The sequence below is a fragment of the Marmota monax genome, unplaced genomic scaffold, assembly GCF_021218885.2.
Source record: "Marmota monax isolate L192 unplaced genomic scaffold, Marmota_monax_Labrador192_F-V1.1 WCK01_AAM20220418_F8-fsc00010, whole genome shotgun sequence".
Taxonomy (NCBI): domain Eukaryota; kingdom Metazoa; phylum Chordata; class Mammalia; order Rodentia; family Sciuridae; genus Marmota; species Marmota monax.
Genome location: NW_026692321.1, coordinates 5,512,874 through 5,533,181, shown reverse-complemented (window position 1 = coordinate 5,533,181; position 20,308 = coordinate 5,512,874). Strand labels below are relative to the sequence as shown.

The 20,308-nt window shown below is 39.6% G+C and overlaps 1 protein-coding gene across 3 annotated transcripts in view; it reads left to right on the top strand.

Moving 5' to 3' along the window:
• Nol10 (nucleolar protein 10) overlaps positions 1-20,308 on the top strand; it is an 86,574-nt gene that overhangs the window by 17,677 nt on the left and 48,589 nt on the right. For all 3 annotated transcript variants that reach the window (XM_046441255.1, XM_058578361.1, XM_058578362.1), the window contains 4 exons: positions 3,677-3,755; positions 5,336-5,485; positions 8,258-8,324; positions 12,162-12,214. In XM_046441255.1, coding sequence (XP_046297211.1) covers positions 3,677-3,755; positions 5,336-5,485; positions 8,258-8,324; positions 12,162-12,214 — 349 coding nt within the window. The remainder of the gene's footprint in view (positions 1-3,676; positions 3,756-5,335; positions 5,486-8,257; positions 8,325-12,161; positions 12,215-20,308) is intronic.

Here is a 20,308-nt window from a genome sequence, read left to right as displayed (position 1 = left end):
AATGCTAAGGTGAAGGAAAGCAAGTTTTTAATTTTTTCTTGCTCGTATTTGTCTAATTCCTACACTAAACACATTTAGAAGAGGAGTACATAGTTGGAGTTAAAAACCTCTAACACAAAAGAATAGAGACTTGAATTAAATAAGAAGAAAAAGCCCTTGTTTCTTCCCACTCATCAGAGTGGCAGTAGTGTCGTCCTGTGCATGTGTGAACTCTTGTAGAGGATACTCTTGGGCAAATCCTTAACATGGGATTTGTTGCCACAGTCAGTTGAGAAATTGCCTTTTCTCTGGGCTCTAGTGCCTTTACCAGTTCATCCTCATTTCAGTTCAGTAAGATTTTAGATATGTTTTATAGTCATATAATATGGAATGTGGGGTGTTTGATGACTCCAGGATATAAAGACTGTGAACTCTCTGGATTATTACAAAATTTTGTGCACTTTCCTTTTTTGGGGTGGAGAGGGAGGGAAGAATTTATATATTTATTTATTTTTTAAATCAGTTCATGTGAAACATCTTTGACCTAAGGGAAAAAAAAAATTAAGAATTACAAAGTTAGGAAGATGTGTCTTTCTAATATGTATTTCTTCTCTATGTGAGAAATAAAGAATAATTTTTTCACCTTTTTTATTATGAGATTTAAAGTGAGCATAGAAACATTTTTTTTTTGTCCTGATTTTTATTGTCTTATTAAAGCAAACAAACAACTTCATTAATTTTGGTGTGGTATACAAAATATTAAGTAATTTTAAATTGGAAAATTCATTCCTATATTTACTAATAGAATAAATCAGTGTAAAATGCACATTAATATTTTATCATACAGGCATGAAAGAAAGCAAATCAGAAACCTGCTTATTTTTGGAAGGTAAAAAAATTGATTATAACTTAAAGATCTTTACCTACTCCCTAGAAAGCAGAGACTAATTTTCTCTCACTCTTAAATATTGACTGTTCCTTGAGGTAGAATAGAGGCTTGGGTTCTGGAATAAGTTCTGTTGTCGATTGTTACATCTAGGAAAAAGTATATAGAAAGACAGGTTGTTGTAGTCTGTCTTAAGACTGTTCCTTCTTTTAATGTAGTGACTGCAATGGAGGTAACATTATAGAGAATCTAAGGAAGAGATGTGAAAAAAAAAAATCTTGCTGGGCAGTGGTGGTGGTGCACATGTGTAATCCCAGCGAATCAGGAGGCTGAGGCAGGAAGATTACAAGTTTGGCCAACCTGGGTGACTTGGCGAGACCCTGTCTCAAAATAAAATCATAAGGGGTGGGGGATGGATTGGGGATATAACTCTGGGGTGGAACGCTTGCCTAGCATGTGCAAGACCCTGGGGTTCAATTCCTGTAACAAATATATTTTGTTAACTGTGGTCTTTAGAAACAAGAGGGTATTTATTCTATTTATTTAAAAAAATAGAATATTGATTCACAAACATTTTTTACTGGCTTCTTTTGTCTTAGAGGTAGGGTATTTTTAGCTGTCATGATGGAGTGTTTTTTTTTTTAAATAAATGTTATTTTAAAATTTATTCTTAGTGAAAAAAAATTATTAAAAAGTTCTAGAAATACAAAAAGGAAAGTAAAAATGATCTGTGTATATGTAGGAAGATATCTTTAAGTAACCAGACCACTGTTGCTATCAGCTGGGTGTTTATAATTTGGTAATTATTTTCTGAGGGAAAATATCTAGAATCTGAAATATCCTGAGTTTAGCAGCATATTTTTAAGCCATTTGATATGTTGCTAAATTGTCTTTACAGAAAACCTAGTATCCATTTAAATGTCTGCTCACTTGCTCATAGTGTACACTCTCCCATCTCCTCAGCCCAGGGCGTCCACCATAGCGCAGTTACTAACATCTCTCTCTCTTTTTTTTGAGATGGGTTTTTATATGTTGCCCAGGTTGGCCTCAAATTTCTAGGCTCTAGCAATCCTCTTGCCTCAGTCTCCTTAGTAGCTGGGACTACAGGTATGGCTGCCACAGCTTGCTTTCTTGTTACTAATTTTAAAGTGTTAGAAAGAACCAGAGGATATTGATTAAATAAAGCTTGGTAGAAATAATAGCAAATACATAGTACTGGGCATTATTCTAAGTTCCTTCTGTATAGAACAATAGTTTTTTGATCTAGTTGCTGTTATTGTATTTACAGATGAAAAGCATCCATCAGTGGCATGTTTACTGTTCAGCCTTTTAAGAATTGTTTCAGAAGCATACTTTATTAACAGGAAAGGATGCTTCAAGTATATGGTGCAGTGGGAAAGTAAATCACAGTTGCCTGTAGAATTTTTTCACATTCGTGTAAGAAGAACAATGAACATGTATGTGTACAGCCAGAAGAAAAAATCTGGAGGTATACGAAAATGTTAAAAGTAGTTTTCTTACTGATTCAGTTTTAGGTGTTTTTGTTTTTTAACTGCTTGATTTTATTTTTTTTCCTACAAATCTTGTAAGCCACCATTTCCATTATTTAACAAGTTCTGGAAGGTAGAGTCTATACAGAAAGAAAGAAAAAAGTGTAAATATGCATGGGGAGGCAGGAGATCATTATTTGCAGGAGAAATTGTTGTCTGCCTGAGAAGCCCAACAGAATCAACTGAAAACCTGTGAGAATTAATTAAGATAAATAAATTGGTTACAAAGTAAGTGAACAAAGATCAGTGACTTTGGTGTTCATCAGCAATATCCTGTTTTATATAATGGACCAAAGTTCTCATTCACCACAAAAATTGCAAAGTACAATAATTCTGTAGTACTTTTTATGAAGACAATGGCAAAATTTTAATAAGAAACAAAGTTTGAGTAAGTGGAAAAAAAATGTATCAGTGTGCTAAAGAATTTTCCAAGGTTCACTTTGAAGAGGAGGCAAAGCCTCAGGCTTCCTTCTGATAGCTACTTCCGTGGCGGTTCCAGGCTGAGGCTCTGGGTGGCAGAAGAGGCAAAGCTGTTGCTCAGTGCCAGCAGCCTGGTGGACCTGGGCCAAGGACATTCAGACATGGAAAGCAGGAATGCTTGTCCATTTCTGAGTCGTGTCCGTCACTATTTGCACTTGGATCATTGCTTTTTGTGCAGAAATTCCCGGTTGGTGGGTAAGAAGCGCATTCTAGAGATGTCTTTGATACTCTTAGAGATCCTAGGGTCCTTATTTGGAGATACTCTTTTGTTTTACCTGGATGTAGCAAATTATGAAATGAAAATGTGTATACCCAAGTCCAAAAATAAAATTGTTTTCTCCTTAAGTAAAAACAGATTTTTTTCTGAGAATACCTTATCATGGTTTAAATAAAATGGAAGGTAAATATAGATTGCATTTGTATGTAAAATGTATTTCAAATTTTAATTATAAAAGTGTGGCTGCACTTATCCTCCAAACAAAAGGCTAGAAATTCCCCATTAGAATTTTTTTTGGTACTGGGATTGAACTTGGAGGTACTCTTATCACTGAATTCCATCCCTGTCCCTTTTTATTTTTTTGATTCAGGGTCTGGGTAAGTTTCTAACGCTGGCCTTGAACTTGCTATCCTTTTGCCTCAGCCTCCTGAGTTGCTGGGGTTATAGGTGTGCACCAGTGTGCCCAGCTCCCTATTAGATTTGAAGTGAAGTTTAGCAATGACTTTGTTACTTAGAATGAGGTTTGACAGTATATTCATGGAACATGAATATTTTGCCTTTCAGGATAAACAGTTTACCAACCATCTCTGCTTTGAAATTTAATGGTGCTTTGACCATGGCAGTTGGAACATCTACAGGGCAGGTAAATAATGTTTAAGTTGAAATGTCATATGGAAGTTGGTCTTTCAGAAGCATGTGTCAGGAGAATCATACTGTGGGAACACAGAATGGGACATTAAAGTTTGGCCTGAGTGGTGAGGATACTCCAGAATGCTGGATTCTTCTAATACCTGAGGAAAGCTTGACTTAACCAAGCATGATGCACATGTTTGTAATTCCAGCTACTCAGGAGACTGAGGCAGGAGGATCACAAGTCTTCCCTTAGTGAGACCCCATCTCAAAAACTTAAAAGGGATGTGGGGTTTTGTGCATGTATGATTTTGTCAAAATGAACCCAGCTAGTATGTACAAACAATGCTCTAATTAAAAAAAAAAAAAGCGGGGGGGAAGGAGGTTGGTGGGGTGTGGTTCACTGGTAGAATACTTGTCTACCATGCATGAGACCCTCAGTTTAATCCCCAATACTACAAAACAAAACAAAAGAAGAAATATTTCCCCTGTTCGTTGTCTGAGTACTGTGGAGTTAGAGATAACAGTGGGGTGGGCACAGGCACTTCCCCCCATATTCTTCTGTTGGTGCGTTGTAATTGTACATAATGTTGGAATTTGCTGTCCCATGCATGTCTGTCAGAACCTGCACACAATGTAACACTGTAATTTGGCCAGGAGGGCCCAGGGGTTTTCTTGGTAGGGGTTTGGAATGGCATTTTCCAGAGAGTGTGGAACAGAGATCTGTGGTCAAGAAACGGAAATACGGAATTTTGCCCTGCTCCTATTCTTGGAAATTCATAGTGGGTTTAAACACATGTCAAAGAACCTGAGAATTCCTGCAAACAGGAAATGTGGTCAGGAGATACTTTCAAGATTTGTGTATGCAAGGGACCTTTTGGTCACATAGCACTGTTAGCCATATCCCTTGCAGCGAGACCCTCAGAACCTCCATTAGCAGGGCTATTCTGAGGTTTGTCTTTCCTTGAAGGCAGAGCCCACATGCTTGGAAGTTTTCTTTAAGTCCATAAGAGACCTGAAACCCACCTTTATTTAATAGATACTGCCTCTATTATTCTGTGCTAGAGGGGGCCTGTCACCCAGGACTGAGATTCTACCTTCCCTAGGCCCCCTTGCCTCTAACAACAAGGGTTAGAAGAGATTTCCCTGCTACCGAAGTTGTGCCATGCTGTCACTGTCGGCCTTAACCTCCCTGGCCTGTTTCATTATGTCTTTCATTCACACATCAATTGCGATAGCAGCAATTGGACATAGTAGGCCCTCAGTGTGTATATTTGTTGAATTAACAAATGAAAAAAATAATTATGGACTTCCAGTTATTTCTTTCTTAGTATAGATCAGGAGTTTTCAAGCTTAGTGTATGTAAAAATGACTCTCAGTTTTGAATTCATAAACTATACATTCTAAGGGTAATTTAAAAGACTTTACTAGATTATTGCTGGTAATGTTAGGACTCTGAGTAAGGGTGTTGATTGTGTTCATGAAAAGGTAATGAAACAAACAAATGGCTATCATTCTAACTTCCATATGTTTCTTTCTAAGGTAAACGGTTTAGTTTGTTGCAACAGAAGTAACTTGTTTTTTTTCTTTCAGGTTTTATTATATGATCTTCGCTCTGATAAGCCACTGCTAGTTAAAGATCACCAGTATGGTCTACCCATTAAGTCAGTTCATTTCCAGGAGTCATTAGATCTGATTTTGTCTGCAGACTCTCGAATTATTAAAATGTGGAATAAGAACTCAGTATGTATTTTTTTGTTGGAATTACTCCCGTTTTTATTTGTGTGTGTTCCCAATGCTCTTGTGCTCCCATTGCCTCTTTTGAATGATGTGGGTTCCTGAGCAGGAGATTATGAGGATCCGCGCGGGAGCCCTAGGAGGAGGCCAGGTGCTTATGTGATGTCTGTGCTAGGCAGTCGTGCTTGCACCTTCTCCTGAGGTTTTCCAGGGTTGCTAGTCCTGGGGTGCATTTTTGATGTTGAGTTAGGTGGATAGAAAGCCATTGTTTTAAAAAGTCTATACCTGAGATCCTAAGCCTTTGTCACCACCCAAGGAAGGTTCTTCATGGACCATGAGTTATCTTTCCATGTCAGTGTTATTGTAAATCCCAGTTTTATATGTTTCCCACCTTGAACAGGTGGATTTTTAGAGGCGGCACCTTTATAACGATTTCTAACAATATTTTTCTTAAAAAATAATATTTTCTCTTGAATATTTTGATATCCCTTCCCTCGGTTCTTAGTGTTATTTAAAAAATAATAAAATCCAGCATTACTGGCTTTAACCCCTTTCTGCTTTTTTCATTTTATTTATTTATTTAATTTTATTTAAAAAAATATTTTTAGTTATAGGTGGACACAATATCTTTGTTTTATTTTTATATGATGCTGAGGACCGAACCCAGAGCCTCACGCATGTGAGGCAAGCACTTTCCCTCTGAGCCACAGTCCCAGCCCCTGCTTTTTTCATTTTAAATAGTAGAAGGTAAGTTTATCAAGTAAGTCAGGAAAAAAATGTATTCAGTCTAACAATTGCTTTTAAGAGGTTTTTTTGCATTTAATTAATTAGAGACTTATAATCTTAAATTTGTTTTTTTTAAATAACATAATAAGTGCAAAATAGCATCTGTAGTTTAAAAAAAAAAAGTGTCACTTTTACAGAGTTTATCCCTGAGATGAAGGTGGGTGGAAGGCCCACGGCCTCTGCATTCATCACCCAGAGGTAGCTGCTGGTCTCACAGGAAGCTGCAGAGCTCAGCCTTGTCATCTTGTTCCCTTGTCTCTAGTTTTCAGACCATTACTTTGGTTTTTTAAGTTCCACTTTTTGACTCCTGAAGTGTTGAACTTACTTACCTTTTTTCCCCCTCTGCATTTGATCTGGAAGTTTAGAGCTGTTCTTAGGGGGTTTTGCCTCTTGAGCCCTAGTTCTGTGAGTTCCTTGTGACTCTTGAAGTGACTCAGGGACAATTACCCTGATAAGTGCCCAGGAATCAGTTGAGCTGTGTGCACTGTGGGCTTTGAGTTTGCAGGAAGTTTGCTTTCTCAGGAAGATTCAGCGTGTCTTAGATCAGGATTTTCTCTGCTGCTTTTCTGGCAGTCCAAACTTCTTCAGTGTTAAAAACACTATTCTTCCAATAGGGTGGCATCCCAGGGACTCAATACGCTAAGGCAGGAGGATTGCAAGTTCAAGGTCAACCTCAGCAACTTAGCCAGACTCTGTCTCAAAAATAAAAAACAAAAAGGGCTGGGACTGTCGCTCAGTGGTAAAGAGCCCCTGAATGAATGAATGAAAGAAAACACTTTTTTAATTACTACAAATGCGTATGTTTTTATTTTTAAAAATCCATACATACTGATGCTGAGGAAGTTACTTTGGCCTGGCTTCTGTCCTACCTAAAGGCAGCAGCTTATCAATTTAGATATTAGCGTGTGTTCCCCAGACTCTTCAGCTGCGTCGAGTTTCCCACAGTATGGATTTCTGTAACTGTGGTACCCCTTCTTTTTCTATTATAGTTTCCTTTCCCTTCCTTCCTTTCCACTTCCTTTTTATCTCAGGAACCTGGAAAGGAAGAGAGAGCGAGCTGTGTCAGTGTCACTGTTGGCTGCAGTTGTTCACGGAGCTTGAAGTGACCCACTTGCCTGGCTGCAGTGCCACTCCCTCCCACCCTGAGGACTCGCTGTGGCCAGATGTTGGTCTTCTAGTAAAAACTAATAGCTGCAAGAGCTGGCAGAGCTCTTCAGCATTGCAACTTAAAACTTCAAACCGTCACACTGTAATTGCTACAGTAAATTTTACTTTGGCATTTTTTGTTTCTTATGACTAAATACTTCCTCTTGACTAACTCTCAGGTTGCTTGGCTTTGCGTGACTTGCCTGCCTTGTTTATCTTTCTCATCACCCTTCTCACACCCACCTTCTTCTGTCAGTTTTTTTCTTTTACTTTCCTCCTTTTTTAAATATAGCACACTACCTCACATTTAAAATAGGAATGTTTGGGCCTTATTTACATAATAACTCAGGCTTTATGTATTTGTAGACTTCTTTTGTATTTCACATCCATTGTCTTGGTCTCCTGTGCCCTGTATTTGAAGTATAGGAATGGCAGATGTCCTCATTTACCATGGTGGCTGTTCTCCTCTGGGTTCTTTGAGTACAAATCAAGTAGGGAATATGTCACAGATTTTTTGTAAAGTTGCAAATTTTTTGTAAAGTTGATGTGCAATTTATTTTATACTTTGCCCCTTTTCAACATATAGGTATCATCTTTAAAACCCTGGGGCTTTTTTGGACAAGTCACCTCTCCAATTTGGGCTTTAATTTCTTCATCTCTAAAATGAGAACATTTGATAAATTGATACCCAAATTCTCTAAGATTTTTTTAAATATAGATTTCTTCAGTTAGGTTGTTTTATTTATTTCTTTAGCAGCAGGTGGTTGAGTTACGTCTCCATTTTCTTTACATTGCTAAAAGTTATCTTTAACTATTTAAATAATCCTTTTTTGCTTACTGTTTTAGGGGAAAATATTTACTTCCTTGGAACCAGAACATGACCTTAATGATGTTTGCCTGTATCCCAACTCAGGTATGTATGATGTAGCACATAATGTTTGGTGAGACAAATGTTGGCTTTACATTTTTTAGCTTTAAACTAATTTTACTTCTTAAGATAGAGTTTGACTTGGTATTGGGTATTTTATTTAGAAGAATAAAGAACAGGAAGTGATATGCATGATTCAGAAGAAGGTACTTTTAATGACTCAGTCCTCATCCCACCTAGCTATTAGTAGAAACTAGTAACAATATTTAGGTAGGCTGCAGGTGAAATGCTATTTTGGTGTGCTCCTTAACTCTTTTATGTGATTAGTAATAGTGGGTGGAAATTGAGGTTAGAAATTGGAGGAGGCTGGAATTGCCTAACAATACACATATGGCTCATGAAGCCATGGGGTTTGGGTTTGTTCTCTGTTGTGTGCTGTTCAGAAAAGAATATGATAGATTTCCATGTTGAACAATACATTCAAGGCAATGTGAAGACTTTGGGGGTATGAGAGAAGAATGAGAACAGTTTCTACTCTGAAGTAGTATATTCCAGGTGTGAGCACACACAAATAATTCTAATGCAGGTATACATAGCAGAGCACAAAGAGTTCTGTCATGTTTGTGTGGACACACATTAGAGGGAACACTTTTTACCCAGAGTACTAAGAGAAGAGCCTTAGAGGAGATTTTGTTTGGCATTGAGTTTGGTGCAGTGAGTGAGGTTGAATTAGAGGGAGACGGGGTCTGTGATCCACTGAGGGATTGTTATACAATCTTTGTGGAAGAATAACAAGGAGGATGGGGCCCCTAGGGCCTCAGTGGGGATGGGAAACTTCACACCTGAGTGTGGTGACTCTGGGAGGACTTGAGGTGGGAACAGGTGGAGAAGGTCTAGAAGGGACATGCTGAGTGACTTGGGGTCTGTCTGTCATCAGAGCACCTGTTGTGGTAAAGGGTGGATTGGTTTGAATCTAAAATGCTATGATACTGTCAATCTGGATACTGGATGTTGTAATATAAATTTATTATTTTTATAACCCTACATATTCAGTGACCCACAGTCTGTCTGTCTTTCTTTTTTTGGTGGGGCCAGTATTGGGGATTGAACCAAGGGCGCTTTACCACTGAGCTACATTCCCAGTGCTTTTTATTTTTTAATTTTGAGACAGAATCTCACTAAGTTTAGGGTTTTGCTAAGTTGCTGAGGCTGGCCTCAAACTTGTGATCCTCCTGTCTTAGCCTCCCAAATTTTGGGATTATAGCTATGTGCCACTGCACCTGGCTTTTTCTTTTTGTCTGTTTTTTCCTTACCTCTTAGATCAAAGCAGTTGGCTAATTTGCCAGGACTGGTTACCCTGCTGGTGTGTGGCAGGGCTTTGGTTAGGATCTTTCTGAAATGGGCTTATCCTAGTTAACAGGTTAAGAAAGAGAGAAGTAGCTAGGGATATTGTTATTTGCATTTCCCCTGTGAGAGTTTGAAGGCTCTTATACAGTGGGAAGGTAGTTGCATCCTGGAGAGTTCAGAAATACGTTGCAGGTGAAAATGCTGCAACCCTAGTTGGGTTATTGAAGTGATGGGGCTGTGGGTGGGAAGGTAGCTTGATGGTAAAGCACTTGCCTGGCCTCTGCAAGGCCCTGAATTCAGTTCCCAGTACTGCAAAATAAAAGGATCTGGGCTCAGTGTGAAGTGAATGAAGCAGGTGAGCTGAGGTTAGGACAGGGGCAAGGAATGGGATTGGCTGGAAAGGGAGTGACATTCTGAAGAGTGGCGGAGAGTAGTGAGAGAACCTCACTCCGGATCATTCCCCCATCTCTTTTTCCCTTTTCCATGACATTGACCTTTCTAAGATCAGGCTAGCAGTCTTGTAGAGCGTCCCCCTCCTGGACATGTATGATTGATTCTCAAGATGTTGTGTAGCTAGTTCCTCCAGCTCTGTTTTTATCTAAAATGACAGGGAGGACTAAAGGCTTAAGTTTAGGTTTAAATATTTTGATGAAAATGATGCAAGGCTGCTACAGGCTGAGGTCAGTCTGCAGCTAGCTGACCGTCCCCGAATTGGTAAGGATGAGGCTGGTTTGCTTGTTAGCGGGAATCTCTATTACCAAGTATGGTTTTCTTAGATTTTTAGAAGTGACATTTTGGACAGAGGAACAATTGTATTGTCAGATAACTTACAAGAGTCATCAGACATAAACCAGCTGGCCCAATCGTTGCTGGGCTCTGTGCGACGGCAGGCGCGGGCAGATGAGTCCCTTACCTCTTCTCAGTGGCTTGGGCCTGAGCGTGGTTGATTCACAGGCTTTGCTTTTTCTTGCTTTGCCACACCTTTCACCCTCCGCGCCACTCCATATGTTTTATGCTTAATCACTATGAGCTTAATCATATTTTCGAAAAGCTAAAACCTCCTTGTTTCTTTATCTGCTCACTTACTCATTTTGGAGTAATTAAAGCCTAATCATGGTGATTGTTTTGGAATGTTTTTCTAGTAGTAAGGTGCTCAGGATATTGAGAAATGATTCTGCCTTTCTGGTTCTTTTTACCGCCTCGCTCTTCTTGCTTATTCAGCCCTCTGTGCAGTTCTCATGTGTCAAGCAGCTGCTCTATGCAGGTCAGGGCACTTACAGAGGCAGTGGGACTCTGTGACATTGATGTGCATCAGATTCATGACCCAGGAAGCTCCCGTCCAGACCTCTGGAAGAAGGATCATTGGTTTGAGAAACCATTGGCAGAGACAAAAGATGGGCTTTGGGCTCAAGAAAGACCTACTTCAGGGTTAATAATTATACCAATATCCCAGCCTCAGCTTTCTTGCCTCCTTTACAGGGCTGTCGGAGACCACGCATGCTGTTAAACGTAGCTTTGTATCCTACAGCAGCATCCTCTGAACTCATGGAAATCACTACTGGGGATAGCTGTAAATATCCTCACGTGCTCACTTCAGACAGGAGTTTACACAGGGGGAGTCCATCCCTGCTGTCCCTGTGGTGCAGTTTTGTTCTCAGAGCCTGAGCTGTTCAAGGCAGTGCTTCTGTGCTTCTCAAGTGTTTCTGGTAAAGGACTAGATGATGTTTCTTTTTTAAGAGTTGTGTGTTTGCTAAGATACTCTATGTGAGAGTGCTTGGTATATTATCCTGGACCAGCCAAGTGTTTGCTGAGTTCAGTTTTAGAGTGCAGCAGTCTGGAACTGAGGCTACGAGGAGGCTCAGCAGGTGTGTCTCACCACATTGGGGAGCTGTCCCCCAGAAAACTTGGGGGGTGAGGGATGTGTTGAAAAGTAGAAGAGAAAAGATAACAAAACTGAGACATCTGAATACCCTGGTATCAAATAGTCTAGAGCCAAAGAATAATGGCTCTTTAGGTAGTCACTGCTACTAGGGTTACGGAGAGTCCTTTACGGAATTCCAGAAAACTGGCCTTCCTTCAGTTGTGCTTGCTGACAGTGCTGAGCCCTCAGAGACTAAACTAATCATTCTTTCTAATTAACAGAAAGAAGTTTTTCTTAATTCCTCATTATTACTCTAATAAAATAATACACCAAACTACCTTTAATTCATCTTTTGAAACTGAGCATTTTGCCAAACTTGGTGTGACTCTGAACACCTCATGGTGAGAACTTGTCGTGAATTTAGCTAGGACAGCCTGGTGTTTCCCAGATGGGGAAGTTGCCTTTGTGAAGATTGAGGTCCTGTGTCGAGGAGGGGCAGCAGCTGAAGCCAGGACCTGCTCCAGGGGAGCCTGGCTTCCAGGCGTGGTGCTTCTGCTGGACGCTGCACAGTGTCTGCTGCAGGCCTTTCAGAATGAGACCCTGAGTAGAGAAGGGTACTGCCCCTGGTGTTTACTTCCCCATGTGTTTACTTTCCCCCGTGTGTTTATTTTTAGGAATGCTTTTCACTGCCAATGAAACCCCCAAGATGGGCATCTATTACATTCCGGTAAGAAATACAAGTCAGAGTTATAATATCAACAAGGCGAGTGAAGGGGTCAGTTTTGAACAGGTGTGTGGGGCCGGGCTTTGTGTGGCTGTGTCAGTGACGCACAGCAGACTCACTCGTGGGTTGAGTTTGCCTCCTGAAACGGGTGAAGTCCAGACACTCTTACGGGAAACTGCTTTATATCGTGTTAAAATAGACATTCTAAGTATTTATCCTTTAGAGTTATTCTTGGTTTCAAGCATTTCAGAATCTTAAACTTTCAGCTGTTGATCAAAAGACCTAAATCTGGAAGCCTGAACTTGTCCTGTCATACCAGCGCAGTTTGTGTCTAAAAGAAGCAAGACCCATCCGAGGTCGACATGGCCCTTGATAATCTGCCCTGATTCTTTCCTCCTTAAAGCATTCTTCTTTTATGCCAGAACCTTCCCCACTTTACCTCTTAGTTTATAGTGAAAAGAAACATAGAGGAATGTCATTTCCAAAGCAAAAGGATACAGAGTATAAAGTTGGCATTAAATTACTGAGATTTGGGGGGAAGAAAAATGGAGGGATTTGCAGATCAGAACTTGAGGGAGGTGAGCTCTCCATGACCTCTTTCACCTCCACTGATGAAATTACTTTCTATTTATGATGGTTCTTTTGAAGTAGCTCAACTATGTGAAGTATTCTACCTGACACTTGAGTTGCTGTGGTCTCAGGAAACCAATGTTGAAAGCACTTTGTGATACTTCTTTTGATTGGTAATGAAATGAAGGCCTTTGGGTTTACCTGTGTTCCTTTCTCCTGGGCTCAGCGGCTTCCATATTCCCATCAGTTGACCTACCTTTCCTTGTGTTGGTTGTTGAACAAGTGTATGTTGGTTGCATCAGCTGCGTGTCAGGCACAGTACTGTGTGCTGGCAGTGTGACAGTGCCCAGGAGAGATGTGGAGAGACTCAAGGTTGGTTATGTGGGCCGGATGGAGGGGTGGGTTGAGTGGGTTGTAGAAAGGGCGGGGATCTTGGCAGGAGAGGGAGTGATGAGTTCAGTGCTCAGGGAGAAGAGCCAGGTGAGGAAGAGTCTCATGGCCAGGTATAGGAACAAGGGTCTGGAGTGCTGGCAGCGTCCTCGCAGAGAGTGATAGGATCAGATGTGTGTTTTAGAAAGGTTACTTTGGCTGCCACGAGAATGGGTTGGATAGGAGCGGGCTGGGGTGGTCTACAGGAAGACAAGAGTGCCTGCCCGGCTGCACCAGGCCTCCCTTTTTAGCGCTAAGATAATTTGGGGAAAGAAGTCCAACCTGGCAGGCAGTCATTTCAGAGGGTTCGTAATCCTTGAAATGTCCAGTGGTGTATCTCAGAGGTGTTCAGTGGTTAAGACTTGTGTAGATCACAAGAAATGCCTCCCCTCAGCCAAGGGTTACCTCATTTTCTCCCCATTTCTGCCCCTTTGGGGAGCCGTGGGGAGAGGCAGAACACACCAGCTTGAGGTAACTCAGGGAAGACAGCTGTCTTCATCCTCCTCCAAAGAGAGCTTACCATGTTCTCATCTTTGGCTTCATCTTAGGTCTCTTCCCCATGTCAAAAATGGACTAGCAGGAAGGTGAAGGCAAGGCTTTTTCCTCCTCAGGAGGGGCTGAGCAGGCCAGATCCACCTGTGTGGGGTGGAGATGGGCTTTGGAGACTGGCAGTAAGCCCTCCATGAAGACACGTGAAGCTGGGGCAGTGGGACGGAAACGGAAGGGCTGTTGAGGCTGTAGGATAGACTTGATGATCATTTGGTGTGACGCAAAGGAAGAGGAAAGGATCAAGGACGACACCCTGGTTTCTGCTTGGGCAAATGTGTGGATGCTGAGGTCATCCCCAGGCCATGAAAGGTGGAAGAATATTAGAAATTATTTTTCTTTGATATTTTTGCATTTTATAAAATGACCTTTTGTAGAAATAGACACAGCTTTTTTGATTTGCAAGCAATCTATGCATTTTTCTATTCTCAGTGCTTTAAAAGTATATGGAAAGCAGTATGGAGATTTCTTGGAAAATTGGGAATGGAACCACCATTTGACCCAGCTGTCCTTCTCCTTGGTCTTTACCCAAAGGACTTAAAAACAGCACACTGCAGGGACACAGCCACATCAATGTTTATAGCAGCACAATTCACAATAGCTAAAATGGAACCAACCTAGATGCCCTTCAGTAGATGAATGGATAAAAAAAAATGTGGCATATATACACAATGGAATATATTACTCAGCAATAAAAGAGAATAAAATCATGGCATTTGCAGGTAAATGGATGGAGTTAGAGAAGATAATGCTAAGTGAAGTTAGCCAATCCCAAAAAACCAAGTGCCAAATGTTTTCTCTGATATAAGGAGACTGATTCATAGTGAAGGGAGCATGGGAGGAATAGATGAACTCTAGATAGGGCAGAGCGGTGGCGGGGAAGGAAAGGGGCATGGAGTTAGAAATGATGGTGGAATGTGAGGGACATTATTATCCAAAGTACATGTATGAAGACATGTGACTATACTTTGTATATAATCAGAGATATGAGAAATTGTGCTCTATATGTGTAATAAGAATTTAATGCATTCTGCTGTCATAAAAATATTAATTAATTAAGGAAATTAATTTAAAAAGTACAAAAATCATCCTGATACTGCTATCACTAATAGTAATACTTGGATGTTATACTACTGTTAATATTTGAATGTATTATCTTTCAATTTATATTTATAATGTTACACATGTGAAATTGTATTTACTATACAAATTTGTATCTGGGTTCCTTAAGTTAACCTTAGAAATATAGTGCCAAGGTATTAAAATTACCAAAAGCATTTTTAGTTACCTCCATTATATTTCATTGCTTGGCTTGTGACGTATATGTTATGTTAGAACTGTAAGAGACTTCTGATTTCCTGGGTCTGTTTCTTTGGGTTCTTGTTGCTGTTCCAAATGATGGAAACTTGAAGCAGCAGGAGTGAGAGGAGCTGGTAATAGCCAGGTGGTGAGAAACTGCTCTCTAGATCAATGTAACATAGGACCCTTTAGTTTCAGCTTCGTAACAGGAAGCTGTGACAAAAGTCCAGAGCCCTCGCCTGATGCCTGTGCGTGTGGCTCAGTTCCTGCAAAGTCGAGTGCTGTGTGCAGCTTGCACTGCCATGCTCCCTCCTGACCAGGCCTCCGTCCTGCTGCCCCTGCGTGTTTTATAGCAGCACTTGTCTTTGCTTGGAACCTGCTCTTTGTAATACTCCAACAAAGTGCAGAGAGCCCAGGGGTCTGAAAGGCTGCCATTTTTCATAAGATTTTATCAGACTCACAGAGCTGATATTTGGCTTGAAGTTTCATCTGAGGCCTATGGAACCAGAGAAGTGTGTGTTTAAGACATGATTTGTGCCAAGTGTAGGCAGTCTGGACCGATTTGTATTAATATCTTATAAATCAGGCATGAAATACTCTCCACCCCACTTTTGGGCCATGTAAAAATGAAGACAGCTCAATGTACTTTCAGCCTGTTCAGTTTTGCCTTTCTGATACCATCTTTCTTGAATACCTGAAGTCTTTGTAGATTAAGGCAGTTCCTGATTTATACTACCTGCTGCCACTTCAGTAGCTAAGTAGCTAACTAGTCCTGGGCAACCAAATGGGGTTTTTTTTTTAGCACTTGTCCCATTTTCTGAGTGACCTCCTTTTTTCCTTCAGAGGTGGGACTCTGAGGTGCTGTTTGCTTGCTTGCTTCAGAGTCTAACTCATTTTCAACTCCAGAGACTAATGCCAGGATATTTTGTTTTCCTCTAAAATTTAATTTAATCTCAGGTTAGTGTGTCATAACGGACACATTTGGCAGCTGTGTAGACTCCAGGGAATCCAGTCCCCTGTGGCACCCACCCCCAAACCCAGTCCTGAGGTTGATACTGTTGCTTTAGAAATGTTTGCAAGTTCCACGCCTCTGATGCACAGTTAGCTTCTGCAGCTGCTGGGCACTTGGTCATTGGGTGTCTGCTTGCTTGGTAATGTGGATGTGTAAAAGGAAAATGTATTATTAATTGTTTTGGAAGCTCTTTGATTTAGAAGAACAAAAAGGATTGAGTTAGCAAAGCATGTAAGTTTCTGGTTTTGTTCTAAACATATAAATTTAAGCTGCTGTAAAGATCATATGCAGTGTCACTGCACCCAGGTTTTATACTGGCTGTTAGGTATTTATTTTAAAACTTTTTTTAGGAAAAACTTGTATATTATATCTGCTAAAATGTTTTATTTATAATGAATCAACAAAACATAATGATTGATTATTTTAGCATTTACTATTTAATTTAAAACTTGGAAAGTACTTTTGGAACCAAAGTCCCTGCAGATGGGGCAGAATTAGAAACAGGAAGGATGATATCTAACCTACACTAGTGCTTTTGTTTCTAGTATGAAATGGTCCTTGAATTTCTCCAGCATAATTCATAAAACACCCCAAACTCTCCCTTGAAAATAGAGGAGACTGGGTGTGGAAAAAGATGAAGTCTTGGGAAACACTTGCTTACCTTAATTTTTAACTACACAGAGCTGGGATGCGGCTCAGTGATAGAGTGCTCCCCTTGCATGCATGAGGCCCTGGGCCGAATCCCCAGAACTTCAAAACACACCCCCCCACACACAACCCTTCTGGAGACATGCAAAGCCAAAGGCAGTGCACAGCACATGCTGCACAGTGTTGAAGGTGGCAGGGAGCAATAGCTTAAGAGCATCTGGAAGCCATTTGTAGACAGGTGACTGAGAAATGTTGTGGTAAATATATGGATAATTGCAGTCTTGCACATTTTTTGTTGTTGCTTAACAAAGAAACAAAACTAGGTGTTGGAATTTGTTTGTTTGTTTTTTAATCAGTATTTTTTCTCTGAGTACTTTTGTGCCAAAAGCAAGTTTGGGTACAGACGATTTTAACTGCCCTGTGTGTAGTGAATTGAATTTGTTTAGTTATAAACTCAGTCACTATGTCAGATTGTCTCTTTGTGGCTAGTTTTTGGTCATATCTGTGGGATCCTCTTTATAGATGACATCTTTTTCAAGTCCAGTATTTAAAATATTTGTGTTCTGGCGTGCTGTGATGTACATTTCCTGAAGGCTAAGAACACAGCCTCACTCTTTAACTCTTAAAGCAGATGTCACTTTGCCAGCCATCCAAATTAAATGTTGGTTTAGTTTAATATTAGGTTTGACAATATATTGAAATTAATTATCTGAAAATCCTAGGTGGATAACTTCTGCTCTTTTTCCTATTTTTATTTTGGATTTTCCTATATTATAAAGTAAATGTGGGAGGCCAGCGTTTCAGCAAGGATGCACTGAACACTGTGCCCTGAGAATGTGCTGGTGAGTTAGTCTATCCCTTGCCCTTGTGAGCTCACAGTATGGGAGGGGCCGGCAGACATACAGCTAGGTGCTAAGAAAAAGGATGCTGGGGCTCAGTGGCCAAGGAAAATGCTTAGGGCAGTCCAGGGTCAAGTACTTAATATAAGTCTTTTTTTAGGTAAATATTTTATCATTTTCCTTCTTACATAGATATTGTATATAGGTATTTGCCGCAGTCTGGCTGGGCACAATCAGGAGCCACTTGTCAAAAGAAACTAACTTTATTTTTAGAACCACACACACCAAACAAAACAGCCTCTCAGGAAAAACCCTCAGAGCCCCTGGCTAAAGAAAAAATTATGTAACATTACAGAAGGCACTAAAAGAAAACAATTGTCTTAACAATTTACATTATCTTTAAGAGAATTATTAAATATAATGAAAAGGAAAGGTGAAAGTAAACAAACAGATCTGTTAACCTTCTTTTTTGTTTACATATTAAAACAATCCTCAACAGTTGTTTACCCAATTTAAATTAAATCATATAAATCACGTGAAAAAAAAATATTTGGACCCATTTTATCATGAGCGCTCGTCATATATGATATATGGACATACGTACATTCAAACATATAACACAAAACACAAGTGTGCACACATATAATACATACAACACATAACATTATAGTAAAGGCCTTATAACTTTTTACAGGTGAAATCTCCATTGCAATGTTTAAAAACTCTATAGTCAAAAAATAGAACTGATCAGCAAAACATTAACCTAGGTCTGTATGAGCTCAAAAAACAAAATAGAACTTCATGATATGGCAAAGGGCAATAATAAAATAGATATTGAAAAAAGCATCCTGGTTCTGTTGCAGATGTAAGAATAGCCAAACTGGAGTTTTGGATATCAGTTGTTATGGATTTGAGCCAAATCATCTTCTTTTTGGTCTGTAGAAATCGCTTTAGTTAATCTTTCTGGAATCCAAATCGGCTGCTGTTCTCCCTGTGGAAACACATAAACAGACCCCCGACTCCAGATAATCACTGGGTCAGGACCTTGGTTAATCTCTCTGGAATCCAAATCGGCTGCTGTTCTCCCTGTGGAAACACACAAACAGACCCCCGACTCCAGACAATTACTGGGTCAGGACCTTTCCATTGTCCTGTTAGAATATCCTTCCAAAGTACCTTGGGCTTATGCACATTTTTTGGACACATATGCCTTTCAGCAGCACTAAGTCCTGATGAATCCAAATTTTAAAAGTTTAGAGTAAAAAGAGTTATTTTAAGTTTATCTTTGAGGAATATATACCCCTTCCCAATTCCTTCTTTTTGCTTTAATAAGTACATTGTAATAGTTTGATGAGCTCTTTCAACTATGCCTTGTCCCTGTGGATTGTATGGAATTCCTGTTATATGAGTAATGCCAAATGTTGAGCAAAATTGTTTAAAAGAGGTAGAAGTATAACCAGGGGCATTATCTGTTTTTAACTGTTTTGGAACACCCACAGTGGCAAAATTTTGTAAGCAATGAGCTATAACATCTTTAGTTTTTTCTCCGGCATGAAGGGAGCCCATCAAAAATCCAGAAGAAGTATCAACTGTAACATGCAAATATTTTAATTTTCCAAATTCTGGCAAGTGTGTGACGTCCATCTGCCAAATATGGTTAGGTATCAATCCTCTAGGATTGACTCCAAGATTAACTTGTGGTAAAAAGGTCACACAATTTTGACATTGTTTTATTATTTGTCTAGCTTGTTCCTTAGTTATTTTAAAACGCTTTTGTAAAGTATTAGCATTGACATGGAACTTTTTATGAAAATTTATAGCTTCTTCTAGTGTAGAGAAAATATGTATGTCATGTGTAGTTTTATCTGCTAAATCATTGCCCAAACTAAGGGCTCCAGGCAATCCTGTATGTGCCCTGATATGTCCTATAAAGAATGGATCTTTTCTGTCCCAGATTAGACTTTGTATAGTGGAAAGCAAAGAGAAAACAGTAGAGGAAGGGGAAATCCTACCAGCATCTTCAAGGGATACTATAGCATTAACTATATACTGACTATCGGAAAATAAATTAAATACAGAATCTTTAAACATCACAAAAACTTGTAATACTGCATTAAGCTCTACCTTTTGAGCTGATTGTTTGGGTAGTAAAAATGTAAAAGTTTGATCAGGTGTAACTATTGCTGCTGTACCATTATTTGACCCATCAGTGAATATATTTGGAGCATTCATGATAGGTGTTTTTCTTGTCATTTTTGGAAAAATTACAGGATACAATGACCAAAAAGACAATAAAGGATTAGATGGTAAGTGGTTATCAAATGAAACATTAGATTTGCACATGATTATTGCCCAAGTATTTAACTCATTAGCTAACTCATCAATTTGATTCATAGTATATGGAGTAATAATTTTATTGGGAGAAATTCCAAACACTCCCTTTGCTGCTTTTATTCCTTTGAGTATTAATTGTCCTACAGCCTCAGGATACCTAGTAAGAATAGTGTTAGGAGAATAAGATAAATGTATCCATAATAATGGACCTTCTTGCCAAAATACTCCTGTAGGAATATTTTTTGTTGGTAGTACAATAAATAATAAAGGCAAACTTATATCAGTTCTATCCAAATGCATATTTTCCATATATGTTTCAATGATTTTTAATGCCTTTCTTGCTTCAGGCGTTAACATTCGGGGTGAATTTGGATCTGATGGACCTTTTAGGATATCAAATAAAGGTCCCAACTCTCCTGT